Raw genomic sequence first — 17989 nt, forward strand, 5'->3', positions numbered from 1 at the left:
ACCTGTGAAAGGCATCTCTCCAAGTGAGTTGGAGAGGCTTCCCAGAGGAATTGATGTTTACGCTGAGTCCCCAAGGGTGAGTAGGAGTTGAAGGGCTGAAGAATGTTCCAAGCTAAAAATAAAGCATATGTAAAGTCACTCCTGAGAGGGAGGTGACCCTAAGTCAGGTCCAGAATAGAGAAAGACCCAAAGGGTCTACACATTTAGCTTAGTGTTGCCATTCCTGCTATTTGGATAATTAGAGACATCATCCATACATCCATCTATTCATCCATCCATCCATCCATCTGTCCTTCCATCCATTCTTCCATCTATCCATTCTTCTATTCATTCATGCTCTCTCCCTTCCTTTGTTCTTTCCTTCCTTCCTTCCTTCTATCCATCTACTCACCCGTCCATCTATCCATTTGTCCCTAGTAGGTGCTAAGATACTTATTGAATTAATTAATTAATTTTAAAAACCTTTATTGAAAGACCTAGTATGTGTCAGGCACCGTGCCAAACAGTGTGGAGGGCATGAAGATACATAAGACATTATCCCACCTGATATGAAGCTTAAAATCTAATTGAAGAGATTAACATGTGCACACATTACTACAGTGTAAGCTGGATAGAACACGTGTGTTAAGAGGTGCCCTAAGAATTTATCACTGGCTGTGAGGATATTACGTCTAAGTATCAGTGATAAAATTAACAGGCTAACTCAGACTGAACGTTCAGTTCTCTATCTTTTTCTTTTGTCTGTTTGCTTATTTTATTTTGTTTTGTTTTCTGAAATTTGTTTTTCGACAGATTCTGTGGCAACAGCATCCGGGCCACTACTAGTTGAAGTTGCCAAAACTCCTGGTGCCAGCCTTGGGGTTGCCCTAACTACCTCGATGTGCTGTAACAAACAGGTCATTGTCATAGACAAAATCAAATCTGCGAGTATTGCAGACAGGTGAGTATTGTAGACAGTGCCCACTTTTCAAAACTGCAATGTGTTTAAAAATACGCACACACACATACACACATATGTAATGTATATACATATACATGCATAGACACACACAATAAGAAAACAACTCTCTTGCCAGTTTATACAAGTTTCACGTAGGAAAGCAAGTTACTGTTGTGGGCCTTAAAAATTCTCCTGTATCGGCCACCCTGTGATGTAATTTCACCTCATCCAGATGGCTTGGTGTGGCCTTTAGGCAACAGAAAAAAAAAAAGCCAAGCAACCAAGCAAGTTTTCTTACTGCGTCCTAGGGTAATGCGACACAGTTCTTGACGTAGGGTAGCTGAGCAGATCTTTATTGAGCCCCACGCAGAGAAGTCATGGGTTTTCCTGAATTGTTAACAATTAAATCCTGCTACCATAAAACCTTATCCCTTTTTTCTTAAATAAATAAAACAATATTTTTAAAAATAATGCAGCCTTTAAAGAAAGGTCTTAATTCTGTTAATCTTAGGATTTCACAACCTCCAAGGCCTACGTCTCTTAAAACATCATTCATTCCAGTGCCACAATAAAAACGAAATTTCTTGTTCCTAATTATTATTTTAGACTCTTGTAAGGTAAAAGGAGAGAAAAACAAAAAAGACTGCCTTCCCACCTAATAAGTTATTTTACAGCTCCTGGTAAGAAAACTCCCTTCCTCCGTAGCTGCAGTGCTCCAAGTGCATCAACGTGGGATTATATTTTTAGATGGAAGCGATGACTTGAAATGCTTGTGTCTTGAGAAGTAGACTATTCACACTGGAAATTTGTAGATACACTGTGCCCGAATGCCAGTCTCCCCTGTATGTTTCCAGCCCCTTCCCCACGTGCCCTCACCCTGCCTGAAAAAGCTCCAACTGTGGGGCAGTGACCTGCAACAACCCCCGTCGTGGTCGGTCTACAGCTCCACTGTGGTCTTACCCTACGTTCGGTCCTTCCCAGTGACAGCCATTGATCCAGGGGTGTTCTCCAGTTCAATGGTGCAGGATGCTTTAATTTTCCCCCTCTGTTTTTTCCCAATCTGCAGCGGGTAACCAGTTTAAGGAGCTGTCCACTTGACTGGTACGTCGGGATGCTGACTGCTGTGCTTGCTTTTCTCAGCTGACTGCTGTGCTTGCTTTTCTCAGCTCACCCAGTAGCCAGTCTCTTGAGTTCAGCAAGACGTAGCAGCTAGCGCCCCTGCCCCCAGCTTTCCCCTTGACTCATCATGCAGGCCCGATTGTATTACTTATTGGACTCCTGCATAATTTCCATCATCATCGAGAGCTTTTGTACTAATAAATGTTTAACTCCAGAATAACAAAATACAGCACAGTAACAAAGGACTGGTGATCCGGGACCTTGTGTGAGAGGATTCTGAGGAGGTTTTAGCTGAATCTCCGCAAGTTATTCTCATTCCCACATAAAATAAAACCTGATCCAATTCTGTGAGTCACCAGTCTTGAGATTCTGAATATTTACCAACTCCTATTTATAGATAGAAAAGCCTAGAAGGAGAAAAACACACAAAAAAAAAAAGTCCAGGGGAAAAATTTTCCTGTTCTTCACTCCACTTTTGCTCACTTCCCCTCAACTTTCAGCACCAACATACCCAAATAGGTTTTTTAAATAAGGACAAAGAGGAAAACATTTCCTTGAAATTTTCTGCATTTTCTCCAGGGTTTTACATTCCTATTCCTACCCAAGGTACTTAAAATGTGACAGATGGGGTTTCCTATAACACTCAAACTTTTCTTTTTTTTTTTTAAAGTAAATGAACAAGTGTGAAATTTTAATGATGAAGGACATGAAAGTCAGATCCCAAAGAGGAAGGCACTTCATCGTACCGAGCGTTTCTCCTTTCCGTAGGTGTGGTGCACTGCACGTGGGAGATCACATCCTGTCCATTGACGGAACCAGCATGGAGTACTGTACCTTAGCGGAAGCCACCCAGTTCCTGGCAAACACCACCGACCAGGTCAAGCTTGAGATTCTCCCCCATCATCAGACCCGCCTGGCCCTGAAGGGACCTGACCATGGTGAGATGATCCATCCGGAGAGATCTCTTTATCTTGCCCTTGCAGTCGTTGCCTCCCCCACAGAGTCAGAAGGCAGAAGGACATTAAGCTTAATTCTGCCTTTATTATTTCTGTTCAAAACAAGGGTACCTTTAACGCTAATTCATCTTCCAAATCCTTTTTTCCAAGCCACACATAATTTACTTGGAGCCCCAAAATTGAGGAAAGAAACATTGTTTGAAATAGAATTTTCAGGCTAGTACTATCTGATTTTTTTTTTTTTTTTTTAAGTCTTTGGTGCAAATTGAATGTGGAGAGAAGGGAAATCATTTGACTTCCTGGTATTCATATTGAATTTCCAGGAAGTCAGGAAGACAAGTAGTAAAACTCCCACTTTTTTAAAACAAAGTGGATATTAATAACAGAAGCTCCAAATACTTGGCAGGGGTTGGGGAACCAGTTGTATGAAGGGTTGATTTTCTATATATTGTATCTGTTTGCCAGAGTAGTTTTTTTACCTAGGATAGAGAACAACCTTTCTGACCAAACATCTTGCCTGGGACCATCACAATATTTGACTCCATTTATTCAATAAAAAGTATCAGCTGAGAGAATCGGCATTTTCATTGCCTTGAAGTTCACAGATCCGTTTGCTGAGTATTTATAGACCATCCATTTCAGCATCTTTAAACAAAACCTGGTACAAGGAAGAAGACTTTGAGCCCCAAATCAAATGAAGTCAGGCTTTCCCAGTGGGGTCTTTGTTCTGACTCCTTCTCTCACCTGTTCCTTAAATCAAATACCTTTTTTTTTTAATTCCTTAAAATTAGAGGCCTCACTACTGTTGTCAGGGTGGCCTGAAGGCATGAATACGTTTCTGTGTGTTTAGAGACAGTGCAATTTTCTCAGGAATTGAATTTTTTGTTTGTGAGAAGGTCATTTATGTTTTCCACCTTCTAAAACACTCTGCACTTCTCCACAATTTGGAGAAAAAAAAGAAGAACTAGATAATTTTCATACTGAATGAATGAGTCAGCTGGATGCAACCTTTTTAATTAAATGGAGCTTAGACAGCCCTGAAGCTAATGAAAATCCCTAGTACAACATCACCCTTATCAGATTTTAATTTTGCACGTTGGAGTAGAGAAATAATGTGGCATAGGCAGGTTACTAAAAGAAAATCAGCATCACAGTATTGGAATGGAAATGCTAAGGAGCTCCAGGAAGGTTCAGTTCACGGGAGCGCACACGGTTCCTCTCAGGTGGCCCATGGGCCTTTCCTGCACCCAGGCTGACAGGAGAGATTTCTGAAATGGTTTAAGTTTCTTTAGATTAACCAAAAGTCGTCACTGGATTTGAAGCTCAGTAGGTATAAGAATGCACACTGCGGAGTGCTCTTTCACTGTGGGATTTTGCTTGCTAAATTCTGGTATCAGCGAAATGGAAATGTGTAACAGACCCTTCTAAAATGTTATTGTCTTTAGCAACCTCAATTATTTTCCTTTAATTTGCCTTGTATACAAATCATAAATAATTCAAATAGTTTCCAAGTCATGAAATATTAAATGTTTTTACCTGCCAAGACAATTTGGAAAGATTAATTTATATGCTAAAATGTATGGACCAAGAACAAATTTTTTGTCTTTACTGTGGTAACCTGATGTCATTTGTATGGGGAGTAGGAAGCTGATAGTTTAAGTAATTCTAGCGTCCACTGCTGACCCATCATCTACTTTTGCTGAAAGTTGTTCACGACCTTCCCTATCTAGCATACAGGCACTTCCCCTACATTTCACATTAAAACCAGACTTGCATTTTCAAGAGGAAATAAATATTTTCCTATACACATAATTAAATCATAGTAAAGAAGGAAAAAAATACAAAACAAATGTTTATCATGTTTGCAATTCTCAACCTTCTGTTTTTGTATTAATGGAGTTTCACACAGTTTTACCCTTTATCCACAGGAAAGTTCAGGTTATTTTTTCAAGATCTCTGATGCCTGAACAGTGTGTCTCTCATGCCTTGGGTGAGAGATACAGAATTTCCCAAATTTCGTTGGCAGCAAAAAATTCACCACAATGTTTTCAGGGCAATTGTAGAAATGAATCTATCAACTCTGAGGAAGAGATTAGCGGTGGTTTTCACTGGTAAATAGCAGCATTAAAGAAGCTGACAAAAATGAGTTTTCGATGAGGTTAGAAATTGTTCCCACTGAGGGCCTTTAGGGGACATAATTGTGACTGAAGTAAACTGAGATTTTGGAAAAGAAAATGTGACTGGAGTCACCAGGTTTGATACATTCAGAACCAAGAGGACCTTCCATTTGGGGAGCTCCAGGGGCAGCCATTGGAAGCTGTTGCCTGCTCTCTGGAACATCCCAGGAAGGGCAAGAGGATATGATTAGAGAGGAGAACAAAGAAAAGTGACTTCTGTGCCGTATACCTCTTAAGACTGCAGCAGTGATGTCGCCGTGGAATGATGTGAAAAGCATTCTATTTTACATTTCCTGTTCACTTATCCATAATGAGGGACTTAGGGGTACCCATAGGAAGAGGAAGTGGAGTTTGGTGGCTGAAGCAGGGACTCTAGAATCACCCTTTTGGGCTTCAACTCTGGCTCTACCACTTGGGACTATAAGCAAGTTACTCAACTTTTCTATACCTCAGTTTCTTCATCTGTAAAATGGGGTATATAATAATACCTGCCTCGTTGGAATATTGCAAGCATATCTGAGATAATTCCATGAAAAGGCACCTAGCACAGTGCCTGGTATATAAGCACCTGGTGAAAATAGGCTGCCATTATTGGCACTATTAAATGAGAGAATGTCTATGAATACTTTTTGCAAAATGAAAGAGCATGCCAAAAAATGTAACATCTTACCATTAAACTCATGAAATACTTGCCTAATATATGAGTAGCAAGTACACTACTGTAAACCATCATATTCCAATAGCTGTGGAATATACATTCAAAATAGGTAGTAGCTCTCTTCTCTGACCTACATTATTTGTTGAACACCTTTTGCATTCATTATCCATTGCATACAATTTTGTGCATTATCTTATATAATTTTTGTCTCTTAATTATTTTGTATGTATGAAGATTTAGTCACCAGTAATAGCTCAAATTCAAGGTAAAGGCTATGACCTACATTGAACCTGCCTGCAACAATGGGCCCAGTGCTGGACAAACAATAAATGCTAAATAATACCTTCCTTATTGAACCATTAATTGGGCTTGACAGTCCTAACAAATACCCAGCAATGTTCAAAGCACTTAATAAAGAAGTGGGTCAAAAGGTGAATGTAGAATCCTGAAGTCCATTACCTGTACCCTGGCTTCATGAAACACAGACAATACTTTGTAAAAAGTATAAGAAAGTGGCTGTGGTTGTAGATTATCCAAACCCAGCAATAACTGCATCTTGCTAAAATGTCTTCTTGTATACCCCAAAGCAGAATAAGGATGGTGAAAGAAAATCCATTAGGGACATCCCCTGCAGCACTCTTCCATTGCAAGGAAAGTGCTACTGCAGTGTAGACATGAGCACTCTGGCCGAAACTCCTATTCATTCATTGCCTCTGTTCATTTATTTACTTATTCACTCATTCCTTAGTATATACTAGGCACTGTTTTAGTTGCTAGGATATATCTAGTGAGCAAGACTTGTAGAATTTACATTCTAGTGTAGAGAGACAAATAAAAATATTCTAACTACATGAAGCCATTTCAGACCATCATAAGCACCATGAATAAACTATAACACAGTAGTGGGATAGCAGGGGTGAGGGCAGCTACCTCAGCCAGGGAAATCAGCAACGACGTCTCTAAGGAGGTGGCACCTGAGCTGAGACCTGAATGGTGAGAAGGAACCCACTGTACAAACAACTGGGGAGAGAACAGCCAGTGCGAAGAGCCTGAGTGAGGCGGACAGAGCCTAGCTTGTTCTAAGAACAGACATAAGATCGGTGTGGCTAAAACACATGAACGATGGGGAGAGTGATAGGGATGACACTAGGGACGTAAGTGGAGACTGTGTTTGACTCTCTTTCTAGTGGTGAGCTATTCAGGCAGGAGCAACTTGACCTAACTTATGTATGTGAAAGATCTCCCTGGCTGTGTTGTACCGGATGAATGCAGGAGACGAAGCAGGGAGCCACGTCTGAAGCTGTGGCAGGGGCCTAGATGAAGGAGATAGGGGCTTGAATGAGGATTGCAGAGAAGGAGAGGGAACCCACACCAGAAATGGCAGAGGGATGGAAGGAGCGGGCCAGATGGTTTAGGGCTACAGAATTATGGTGGCTACAAGAGTATTCTTCTGCACGGTGCTGAGACAGTCCCTAAAACTTAACTGTCCAGTGAGTGAAATTTGTTGAGTGAGAGATATATTTATTTCCTTTACAAGGTGCTTTATTTTTGGCAAGTAGGTAGAAAAGTAGGCAGAGTCAATATTATTACTCATCACTCATTTATTTTTATTCTGTATACCAGCCCCATGCTAAGAATCTTATGTGTGTAATTCTCACAGCAGTCCTGCGGGGTGGATGCTTTCATAATCTCTATTTGACATAGGAAGGAACTGAGATTCCGAGAGGCTGAGTGGCTGGCCAAGGAAGGGCTACAGGCAGAACTGAAACGAGGTCTGCCTCACCCTGGAGTGATCTGTCCGTGCTAGTGCTTTTGTTACGTGTATTGTCTCATTCCAGAAAGAATGTGGAGTGACCAATGAAGCTGATACCACAGATGATACAACTTAAGCTCTTTTCTAAATGACCCTCCTTTAAATGCATACAGAGTATTCAACCTCTCTACATGAATAATTACTACTAAATAATTCACCTCTAAGATACCTAACACCACAATCACAGAAGTAGGAGATACAAGTTCATATGTTATTGTGAGCTCTTTAAAGTTATTGAATGGAAAAATTCATATCAGGCATAGTAACAAACACTATATTGCTCATATTTCAGAACACGGGGTAGAAAATCAAATCTTAACACTGAAATCAGAAGGGGAACATGATAAACATTTTCTAAAAAATAAAAGATACCAAGACTTTGAAATAAACTTTATTAAAATATTATGGCATCTTAAGGAAAAATAAGAACATGTGAAATATTTTAAGAATTAAATATTTTAATGTAAACATACTTTAATGTAAACATAAAAATAATCGTAAAATATAGAGACTTTTATCTTCTTATTAGTCAGGATACAGATAAGATTCCGATGCTGATGGATGATTAGAGTGGTTTATTGTTGAGGAAAATCAAGTCCAAGTGATGGATCGGAGTGTAATTAAAATGTCAGAGCAATAAATTGTGATGTGTGACTAGTAAACCACTCGAATCATGAACCAATGTGATTTATTGTTCCTTCTTTTCTTTTTCTCAAAACAAATGCTACTAACTGGCCAAGATTTGCAAATCTTTAATTACTAATTGTGTGCATAGATCTTTATGGGGCTGACTTTTAAGTTAAAAAAATGTTTTTAATCTCTGCTGTGAAGCACAGGGGGAGATTAGAAATTGATTCAATAGTCATCTTAAAACGAGGAAAAATGAGCTGGGAAAAGACATGCATTATTCTTGGGAAGATGAAAAGTTTCCATCCTTGATGTTAATCATCTATATTGCTGACCACTGAGAAAGGGCAAAGCCAAGTAGATTTTTTTCTTTCCTTGTGAGCAGCTTTTGTTTTTTTGTTACACTTTTTATTTGTGCAATTCAGTTACTTTCTCCTCTTTTTTTTGGTCCTTTGTTTGTTTGTTTGTTTTTCTTATTTCTCATCATCACTTCATATGGGCAGTGAAAATTCAGAGGAGCGACAGGCAACTTACCTGGGATTCCTGGGCCAGCAGCCACTGCAACCATCACACCAACCATCACTATAACACGTACCACCCTGACCACTGCAGAGTGCCAGCCCTGACATTCCCGAAAGCGCCTCCTCCAAACAGCCCTCGTAATGTTCCAGGCTTTCTCCTCCTGGTCTTTTATTTAAAATATATTCTTCTCACTCCTTCCTCTAATTCATTCCATCTTTGGCATCATGGGTATTGTATGCTTTTTTTTCTTTTTGTAGTAGCAACTTATCATTTCTGACATCTCCTAAGTCTTTTTCTTTTTCACCAGAAAGCATTTGTTGTTAGGAAAAGCATAAATGTTCAGAATGCTTTATATGTGGCTCAGCAAATAACAGTTGAGAATATTATAGTGAGTACAATGTTCTCAGATCTTCTTTGTGTTTGTGGAATCACTTATGAAATTCATGTCAGAAAATATCTATAAAAATGAGATTATGTATGACGCATTGAGTTGTTCATGGAGAAACTTATTTTAATGTTTTTTGTTTTTGTTTTTGTCTAAAGCAAAACTCATAGAGTCTCTTTGTGTTCCTATGTGCTTATAAGGACCTTACGGTTCCTCAGCATTTATAGGCTCTGGTAACTCTGAGATGCTAACTCGCTGTCTCATGCTCCTGGGGCCTGGCGTCTGTCTGGTTGGGGTACTTACTAGCCATAGCTGTTCATCTGTGTGTTTGTCTGGATCGCTGCTGGCTGGCGCATGTGGCAGGCTCACGCCCCACCTGAGAATGCTCTGTGCCACGTCTTCACTCTCTTACAGCAGCTCTGGTGTCTTCGTCCTTCTCTCCTACCTCCATGAGTGCGTACAGCCTGAGTTCCCTGAACATGGGGACTTTACCTCGAAGCCTCTACTCCACGAGCCCACGTGGAACCATGATGAGGAGGAGACTGAAAAAGAAAGACTTCAAGAGCTCACGTAAGTAAAATATCAGCCAATGGCATTTGGCCCAGAGAGAACGTCTTAGAGATACTGAATCCTAAGGGAAGAGTGTTTCATGGGGCCTGCTTGATCAGGTAGATCTGGTCTATTGACGTGATACCCATTATCTATATGATAATGGTTGCACTTGCGTATAACTTCAGACTGAATTAGTTCACACTACCTTTGCCTACAACTTTTTATTTTTGAGATTTTTTTTTCTTGCTCTTTTGATGTTATAACATAAGCAAAGATGTGATTTTTCCTCTAAGAGTCCTTTTTTATATTCTGGGTGGCTTTGGACATGAAACCTTTGTTCTTAGTTTCTTATTCACTCTAAAACAATTTTGTTAAAACATGCCACCCCCTTTTGATAGTTATAAGAATCCCATGTATTCATTTAATGCTATTATAAATTTCATACTAAATTATATTTTATAACCCCCCTCCAAAAAAGCAATGATATATTCGAACATTCCTTTTCAAACTATACCTCATTCCCCAAGATTCCAGTACTTTTCCCAGGAAGGTATCCTGCTGGTAATCACTGATCTAACGTTTATTTCTTGTTATCGCCTCCAGCTTTAAGAAGGTTGGAACGATGCTCATCTTTATAGCAAGCCTCCTAAAGTCTAGGAATTTCAATGATGATTCTTGTAAATATGATCTGGACAACCAAACACTATTCAAACTAAGCAAGACTAGGAAAGTGTAGTTGGCTACTTGTTTGGGGATAGCTGGTTATACGTATAAAGAGAAAAAGTATTACTGAATGCCTCAAAAAGAAAGAAACGCAAATCTCTCCTAAATTTGTCTTTCCTTCGGGGAAGATCATGATCTCTCGTCATAATCACATAACTTTTGGAGGAAGAAAACACCTATCTTCCCAGCCAGATCCAGTCATAGTCTAGAGAGATGTGAGTATTTCTTGTCCTGTATCCCTTTTGGTGGCCGTGATTGTAATTCCTGTAAATAAATTTAAAGAAGATGAGATTTATTCCTGTGCTTACCATGGGAATAAAAATAGGAAACACCCTTAAGTTACCTAAATAAAACCAAACCCAGATACTTCATGGCTGGTGTGGCCCTATTGGCTCTTCAGCTTGTTTGCCAGAGCTTCATCTCCCCAAGAGGATCTGTCTCCCACGTCCCCAGTGCCACCATCAGTGCAGGACACCAGCCATCACCCATGCTGGGAAGTAGTGTCTTCATGATACAGGAACCTGAAGGTTTCCTTACAAAGAAATCCCATTGCAAAAGACAGGGTCACCATTCTGATATGTGTACATGGTTTTTGACTTGCATATACCTTCAAATAGAAAGAGATTTGTCATCTTTTGTATATGAAAATGATGGTAAATTTGGAATTAGGCAAATGGAGGAAGATTGAGTTTAGTCAAAATGAGAACAAAGAGATGCTGGAGTCCCACATTGTTTTTGCTGACACTAGAGTGAATTATTTACCCTTGGAAGAAACTAGTTGAAGGCAAAATAGTGAACTGGTTAGGAGCCTAAACTCTGGAGCCAGGCTCCCTGGGTTCTCATCCCAACGTCATTACTTTCTAGCTGTAGGTCATTGAGGAAGTTTCCTAAGCTTTCTATGCCTTGCCTGAAAATAGGGATAATTATAGTACTTACTTCATTGGGTAATTGTGAAAATTATATGAGATGATGTGTGTGTGCACATATGTGTGTTAGAACAACACCTGGTCAGTAGTAAGCTCTATCTAATTCTTAGCTATTTTGAATAGTTTGTATTACCTATTACATGCCTGAATCTGAATTGTCATGTGTGAAAATCTTTTGACATTGCTCTCAAATTTAGGCCTTTTTCCCAATGGTTACACTTTGACACGAATAGGTAGGTCTTGAGTCTTCCATATAATACCTTCAGGGTTGGTGGATATTTACAAATGAAATTTTTTATGTGTAATGGCTTTGTGTACAGTGCTCATCGCTGACAGCACCACTGCCCACTGCACTCCAGCCTGGGCGACAGAGCAAGACCCTGTCCCAAAAAAAAAAAAAAAAAACTCAGACATTAACAGGCTAACAGCCCTCAGCAGGAAAGAGCAATTAAAATGAACTTATGAATGTTTGTAATTCTGCTTCAAAGGCTAACCATTTGTTTGTATTAGGTAAGACTTGCTATGTTGATTAAGGCCATTAGTGAATACAAATGAGTGATAATATGTTTGGCTATCTCAGGTTGATATTTACACATCTTAAATTTTGTAGCAGGAAACAAAGCTGAGGCCCCACTGTCACTGATATGCATAAGCAACTCAAATTCTCTCTTGAATAGCGCATTATTCTCCAACTTGGTAGAAATATAAATAGAAACCTGGTTCAAGAAATTTCCAGTTGTTTGTGTTTGCTGTAGACATTAGCCCCTATAGCACCACTGCTAATATACATAACCAGAATGTTTACAAGTGTGTCTCAGAAGATCATACATTTTATATTTTAATTAAACAAAGTCCAAAATGGCAGGAACATTTATTCCCACTTCAAAAAGACCGGAAGAAAATTATAGAATTCTAAATTTAAAAAAAAATTGAGAATTTCTTTTCTTTTCTTTTATTTATTGCTTAAACTTGGTATGGCCACATTAGATGTAAAGGTCTTCCCGAATAACTGATAATAAAAGTTTTATTATCACTTTCTCTATACCGTGGTTTATTTCCACCACTTTATTTATGTCTTTATTCTGTGCCACCGTTTGCCGCCCCCTTTCTAATGCGTATGTTTCTATAGCAACCGGGCCATTTGTATGGATGGTGAATCATGGCAAAAGTCACAAATATAATAAAAAAGTCTCTTTGCTGTATTGGCGATGAGTTGAGACCAGAGCTTGCAAAACAGAAAATTCTCACATTTCCATTACAAAGGAAAGACATGCCCAGAAAAGAATGAAATCTTCTCAGATAAATATTAAAACATTCCATGTCATTGACCCAAGGGGAAAATACAGGAAGTCTGAAACAACATGTTACTGTACTAAAACAGGAGGGTGCCGTGTTTGTTTCATAGGAGAATGATGAGTACACCCAGCGCTAGGTTCTGAGGAGCGTCACAAAGCCCTGGGAGGGTTGCAGAGCCATGTCACAGAGGGAGCCCTCTCATCTCCTCTCCGGAATCTTGCTGGCTATTCCTCCACTTCCTGGGCTGCCCCTTTACCTGCTGCAGAGGCCAAGGCTTGTTCCAGAGCCCCGTCACACCCCGGTCATGGCAGCATGCCTGAGGAATGGATCCAGCTACTTTCTCCAGCTTTCTGCTTCCTGCTCATGTTCCCAGGGCCGGTGTAGCGACTTTGTCTGTTCTCAGTCTGCCTGAACTGCAGCAAAGAATAGAAGCTAGAACATATTTCCAGAAGGATCTTTGCTTCTTTTGCCATCATCACTTACTACTAGGGAGGGTGACATTGAAAAGAGCTGAAAGGAAGAAAATGAAAAATCATAACAACTTTTCTGGTTCCTTCTACCAACGTAGGAGAAAAGAACAGAAGATAAGGGCAGCTAATGGTAAGCTTGTATAAGTAGTCATGCTGCGAGCCCTGGAAGGGAACAACTTTAGAGCTGCCCCCCCATCTGCAGAAGGGAGCCGTTGGCCACCTCTGCTGCGTTTCTGACCTGGATCGCATGATACACCATGTGTTGGGTCCCCATCAGGTAGACGCCTAGTATGGACCACTTTAGCAAGACAGAAGTTTCAAATTACGGGATCAAGTAATAAAAGCACATTATATTAATAAATATTTGGGGCCCTTTGCTCTCTATACTTTTAAAGTGCTTCTCGTATCTGATAAGTAATCTCACAGCCTTCTAAATTAAATACACATTTAGCAGATTTTTAAACTTTTGGAGCCAAAGAGCTGTCTTTGGCTCTCCCTGCCCTTCCTTACATTGGGAAAGACAAGGATTGACAAACACACAGTCTTTCCCTGCAAACCTGAAGAACTGTGCATGGAACCCTCCATGTGTGAATCGGAACAGGGCAGAGCAGACACGAATCCTGAACGCAACATTAGCGCACACCAGTCAGCAGGAGTCAAACGTGGAGTGTCAGCAATTGAGTCATTTCCATCTTCACCTTGAGTAGACATGGACAAGCCTCAAGCCAGAGCCAGCAGCTTGCAGCCTGGTGCCGACTGGATACTTTGCAGGAGTATCTGCTACTGGAGGGAGAATTCATCATACAGATTTTTAAATGACAGGGTTATAATTCATTAATCGCCTTCATTTTCTTTTGCTGGTTGATCACATTAATGAAGCATGATAATCAAGCTCATCTCCTTCTCTTCCAAGTAATACTGGTGGCTTTTTCTTTTGATTCCTCTTTAAATCTGCAATTTATCTGGCAGTAATTTTCAAGACTTTTATATATGTGACTAATCCATACATATAATTTCAAATGAAATTTGACTGTGTCCAAGGAAAGATTCCAATATGTCAGAGGACTTTCAGAGTTCATTGTAAAATCTGAAATTATTTTATATAATCCTATATTTAGAATATACCTTATAACTTTATATAATTTTAAAACCAATGTATAACACATAAATTTATTTTAAATATTAAATTAAGTCTCCTGATAATTTCTATCCCCTCAACTTGCCTCCAGATACAGCTTATAAATGTAATGATACATTGAATTAGTAGTTATTTCTATTTTCAAAACCTTCTAGAGAATGAAATTCCTCAACTATCTTCTTTGTTCCTAAAAAATATAGCAAGTCTCTCCTTTGAGAAGGTTTTCACTGTATATAATCTAATCCTACCTATTACTATTAAATTGACCTGGTTTTTCTTGGTTCTTTCTCAGTGGAGATGGCAAACAGCTGACAGAAGGTTCAAAAACAGGTTTTACCTCTAAGTTGTCTAAAAATCTTTATCAAATTGCGATCTCAAATGGAAAAAATAAGAATGTGAAAGTATCGAGTCACAGAAAGTAAAGTGTCCCTGCAGAAGTCCAAAAAGCTTCACCTGGAAGACGAGTGGATGTAACCCGCCAAATAGGTGATGCTGTGAGATTATACTCCTGTCTGCTGTGAGTAACAAATGGAAAGAAACACACTCTGAAGGTCCTTACTGATGGATGGGAAATGGTGTCTTCTAGTGGTTTTATGCCACTGTTAGCAAAACTATGATCTGGAGAGCAATCAAAGTACATTCAACATCAGCAAAGCTCTTTTAATCTGAATTAAATGCAATCTGAATTAAAATATGATATTCCATATGTCAGACCTTGGCACTGTAGGCCACCACGTGTAAAAGGCGTGGAGGCTACCTTCACCCCGACACTGGCTGCGGTAACCTTAATGCAGCTGAGACAGAATGGTCATGGTGCTTCTTAAGGAAAAGGAGATTTTTTTTTTCCTTACTCATCCCGGGTAAATGATTCACCTCACCCTCCCCTGTCCTATCAGCTACAAGTATCCATCATGGCAGAAGAGTCCGAAGGTCCTGAAGAACGACTTCCATGCGTGAATTGGAACAGGACAGAGCAGGCGTGAATCCTGAACACGATGTCAGCACACACCGGTTATAGGATTCAAACACGAGGTGTCAGCAGTTCCTTATGGTCATTCAGCAGCATCTACATGCAATGTTGATTCCAAAAAGGAAAATATAGATGATATCACAAAACTTGATTCATTCCCCACTTATTCAGCATTTTTATTGAATGTTCCAGGCACCAGGATTTCAGAGATTAAAAGATCCGGTCCCAACCTTTCAAGAAGTCAGGGTCAAGTGGAGAGACAGGCAGGCAAATAAAAGCCTGATAAACACTGAGATAGGACCATGTGTTAGAAATGTGGAAATTAAGAAAAGTAAGTACCCGGTTCTGCCTGGATAAAGCAGAGAAAGGGACATTGAAAACACAGGGCAAGGGCTGAAGGGACAGAGGGCACAGTGTATACAAAGACACAGAAATGTGCAAGACTAGCAGGACTGGGCGCAGCACATGGAGGGAGCACAGAGGAACATGAGGATGCACAGGCAGGAGAAAATGAACTCGTGAAGCATCCTGTGTGCTCTGCTAGAATTGAAAAGTTTATTCTATAAGAAATCAGGAACCACTGAAAGATTCTGAACTGGGAGTGACCTTTGCATACTAGAAAGGCTACTCTGGCAGCAGTTGGAGGCTGTTACCATAAGACAAGATGAAAGTCCTTAGTAATCGATTGAGTGTGAGACAAGGGAAGTTGTGAGTCAAAGGCTACTTTGAGATTTCAAGCCTGGAGGACTATAAACACGCTGGTCCTGTTCACGGAGATAGTAGTGGCAATGACAAGGGAAGATGATTAACTCAGTTTTGAAAATGTTAAGTTTGAGGAGTCAAAGAGACATTTTGTGGATGGGATGTCCATCAAGCAGGGAAATTCATCGCTGGAGCTTAGCAGAAACTACAGAGAAATATTTGAGAAGCATATATAGGTCATAGTGCAGATGTGTCGGGAATGAATGGGGGCAAGAATGAAAGTAGAAAAGATTTAAGACAGAATTATGGGCTGGATACAGAGAGAATTAGCAGGTGCTGAAGAAGTAAAAAACTAAGAACAAAGCTTCATCAATACCTAGAGGACAATTTTAGAAAGAACAGGATGGTTCCAGAGCCAGTCAGAGTAGTTGGAGTGCGTGACGCCATTGATTTGGGCAATCAGGAAGTCATCAGTGAAGGTAGTTTCAGTAAAGGATGGAGGCAGAAGCCAAATTTTAAGCAGTTTCTGAATAAGAACAAATCTACAGACAGAGGGCAGAAAGCTAGGCGAGTGAGTAGGGGAGTTTGGAAAAGCAGCAAGAGAGAAGGATTTTATGGCACAAAATCACAGAGAGGATGGGAAGAGATAGAATAAAAAACACTATAAGGAGAAGGGAACCTTGAAATGGAAGGAAGGCCACATCCTCCTGAAGAGGAAGAAAAAAAGAACAGAGAAATGACATTAAAGTGGAGGAGAATGTTGTGTAAGGAAGTCTTATCAAATGGTTGGATCTTTTCAGTTTTGCAGGAAATGAGGTGAAAAGTGAAGTTTAACCCTTATTAGGATAGAAACAATTGAGACAGATCCTTTGAGGAAGCAAATAAGGTGCCAAAATATTATACAACAAAGGATTCCAGGACCCAACAGAGAGTAGTATGAGTTGGTAGTGACTTTTTCTAGCCCATTTGGCAACTTAGTGACGGCAGTGGACTCAACTGGGCATTACCAAAGGGTATAGAGTATTAGAGGATAGAAAATCCCATGAGGTATAAAAATATTTGATCCTAGCTGATACATCATTGAGGTGGTCACCAGGGGTGCAGGTGGCATGTGGAGGGGGTGACACCAGCATAGGCTGTGGGTGAAGACGATGGCAGCTTTCCAACTCCATTCCCCAGATTCCCACCTGAGGCTGGGGGTTGGGAGGGAGGCCCCTGGGGTCTCCCATTTCTACCTCAACTATAGTAGCTCCATTTTTATCTGGAATACAAAAGCAACCCTTACAGGCTTTCATTTGAAGATGGGAAAATCTGTTGCCAATAATATTGTTTGAAAACCAGTAGACTAGAAGACACATGAGAGGGAATGGGACTCGAAGTCATCAGGAGGGGAAAGTTAGGTTGTAGGGACCAGGAAAGGTAGCTAATGAGGGGCATGTGATCAGCAAGGGATTCCGATGTTGGATCTTGGAGATCCATCCATTTGGAAGGAAGATGGGGTCCAGTACAGGGCTCTACTGGCAGAGAGTGGAAGTGGGGTGGATTGCTAGGACCTGGCATTGAGACAGCTGAAGAACCCTAAAGCCATCCTGTTAGAAGGTTATCACCATGATGTCAAAGACGCGGAGGACCAGGGAAAGCTGCAGGAGAAAGGACGTAGAGTAAGAGCCAAGTCCTACAATCAGTGAGGAAAGGCAGGGAGTTTTGAAAAATTAGACTATGCATTTGAAGATGAGACAAAGCAGAAATAAGTACAGAACGTGGGATTCTAAAGAGGAGCAATCTGAGTTAAAGCACTGCATGTGGGGAGCAAGGAGCTCTGTACACCTCTGTTGCCCACTGTAGGGGAGTGAAAGAGAATGGCTTCTGGCTGGAGAAAGTTTTGCAGTATATGATGTCTTCAGGTTTCAATTAACATAAGGGGGGCAGAAGACCCATTCTGGAGGAAGTGACAGTTCAGCACAGGACCCTACAGGGAGAGACCCTGCTCACAGAAAGCACAGGTGGCCCGGCTC

The 17989-nt window shown here is 40.3% G+C and overlaps 1 protein-coding gene across 1 annotated transcript in view; it reads left to right on the forward strand.

The window, feature by feature from the left end:
- The window catches only part of GRIP1 (glutamate receptor interacting protein 1), a 613176-nt gene that overhangs the window by 524429 nt on the left and 70758 nt on the right, over positions 1-17989 (forward strand). Inside the window, exons 8-11 of the mRNA XM_045553418.1 lie at positions 793-940; positions 2828-2997; positions 8794-8949; positions 9612-9767. Coding sequence (XP_045409374.1) covers positions 793-940; positions 2828-2997; positions 8794-8949; positions 9612-9767 — 630 coding nt within the window. The remainder of the gene's footprint in view (positions 1-792; positions 941-2827; positions 2998-8793; positions 8950-9611; positions 9768-17989) is intronic.

The sequence above is a fragment of the Lemur catta genome, chromosome 6 (assembly GCF_020740605.2).
Source record: "Lemur catta isolate mLemCat1 chromosome 6, mLemCat1.pri, whole genome shotgun sequence".
NCBI classification, from domain to species: domain Eukaryota; kingdom Metazoa; phylum Chordata; class Mammalia; order Primates; family Lemuridae; genus Lemur; species Lemur catta.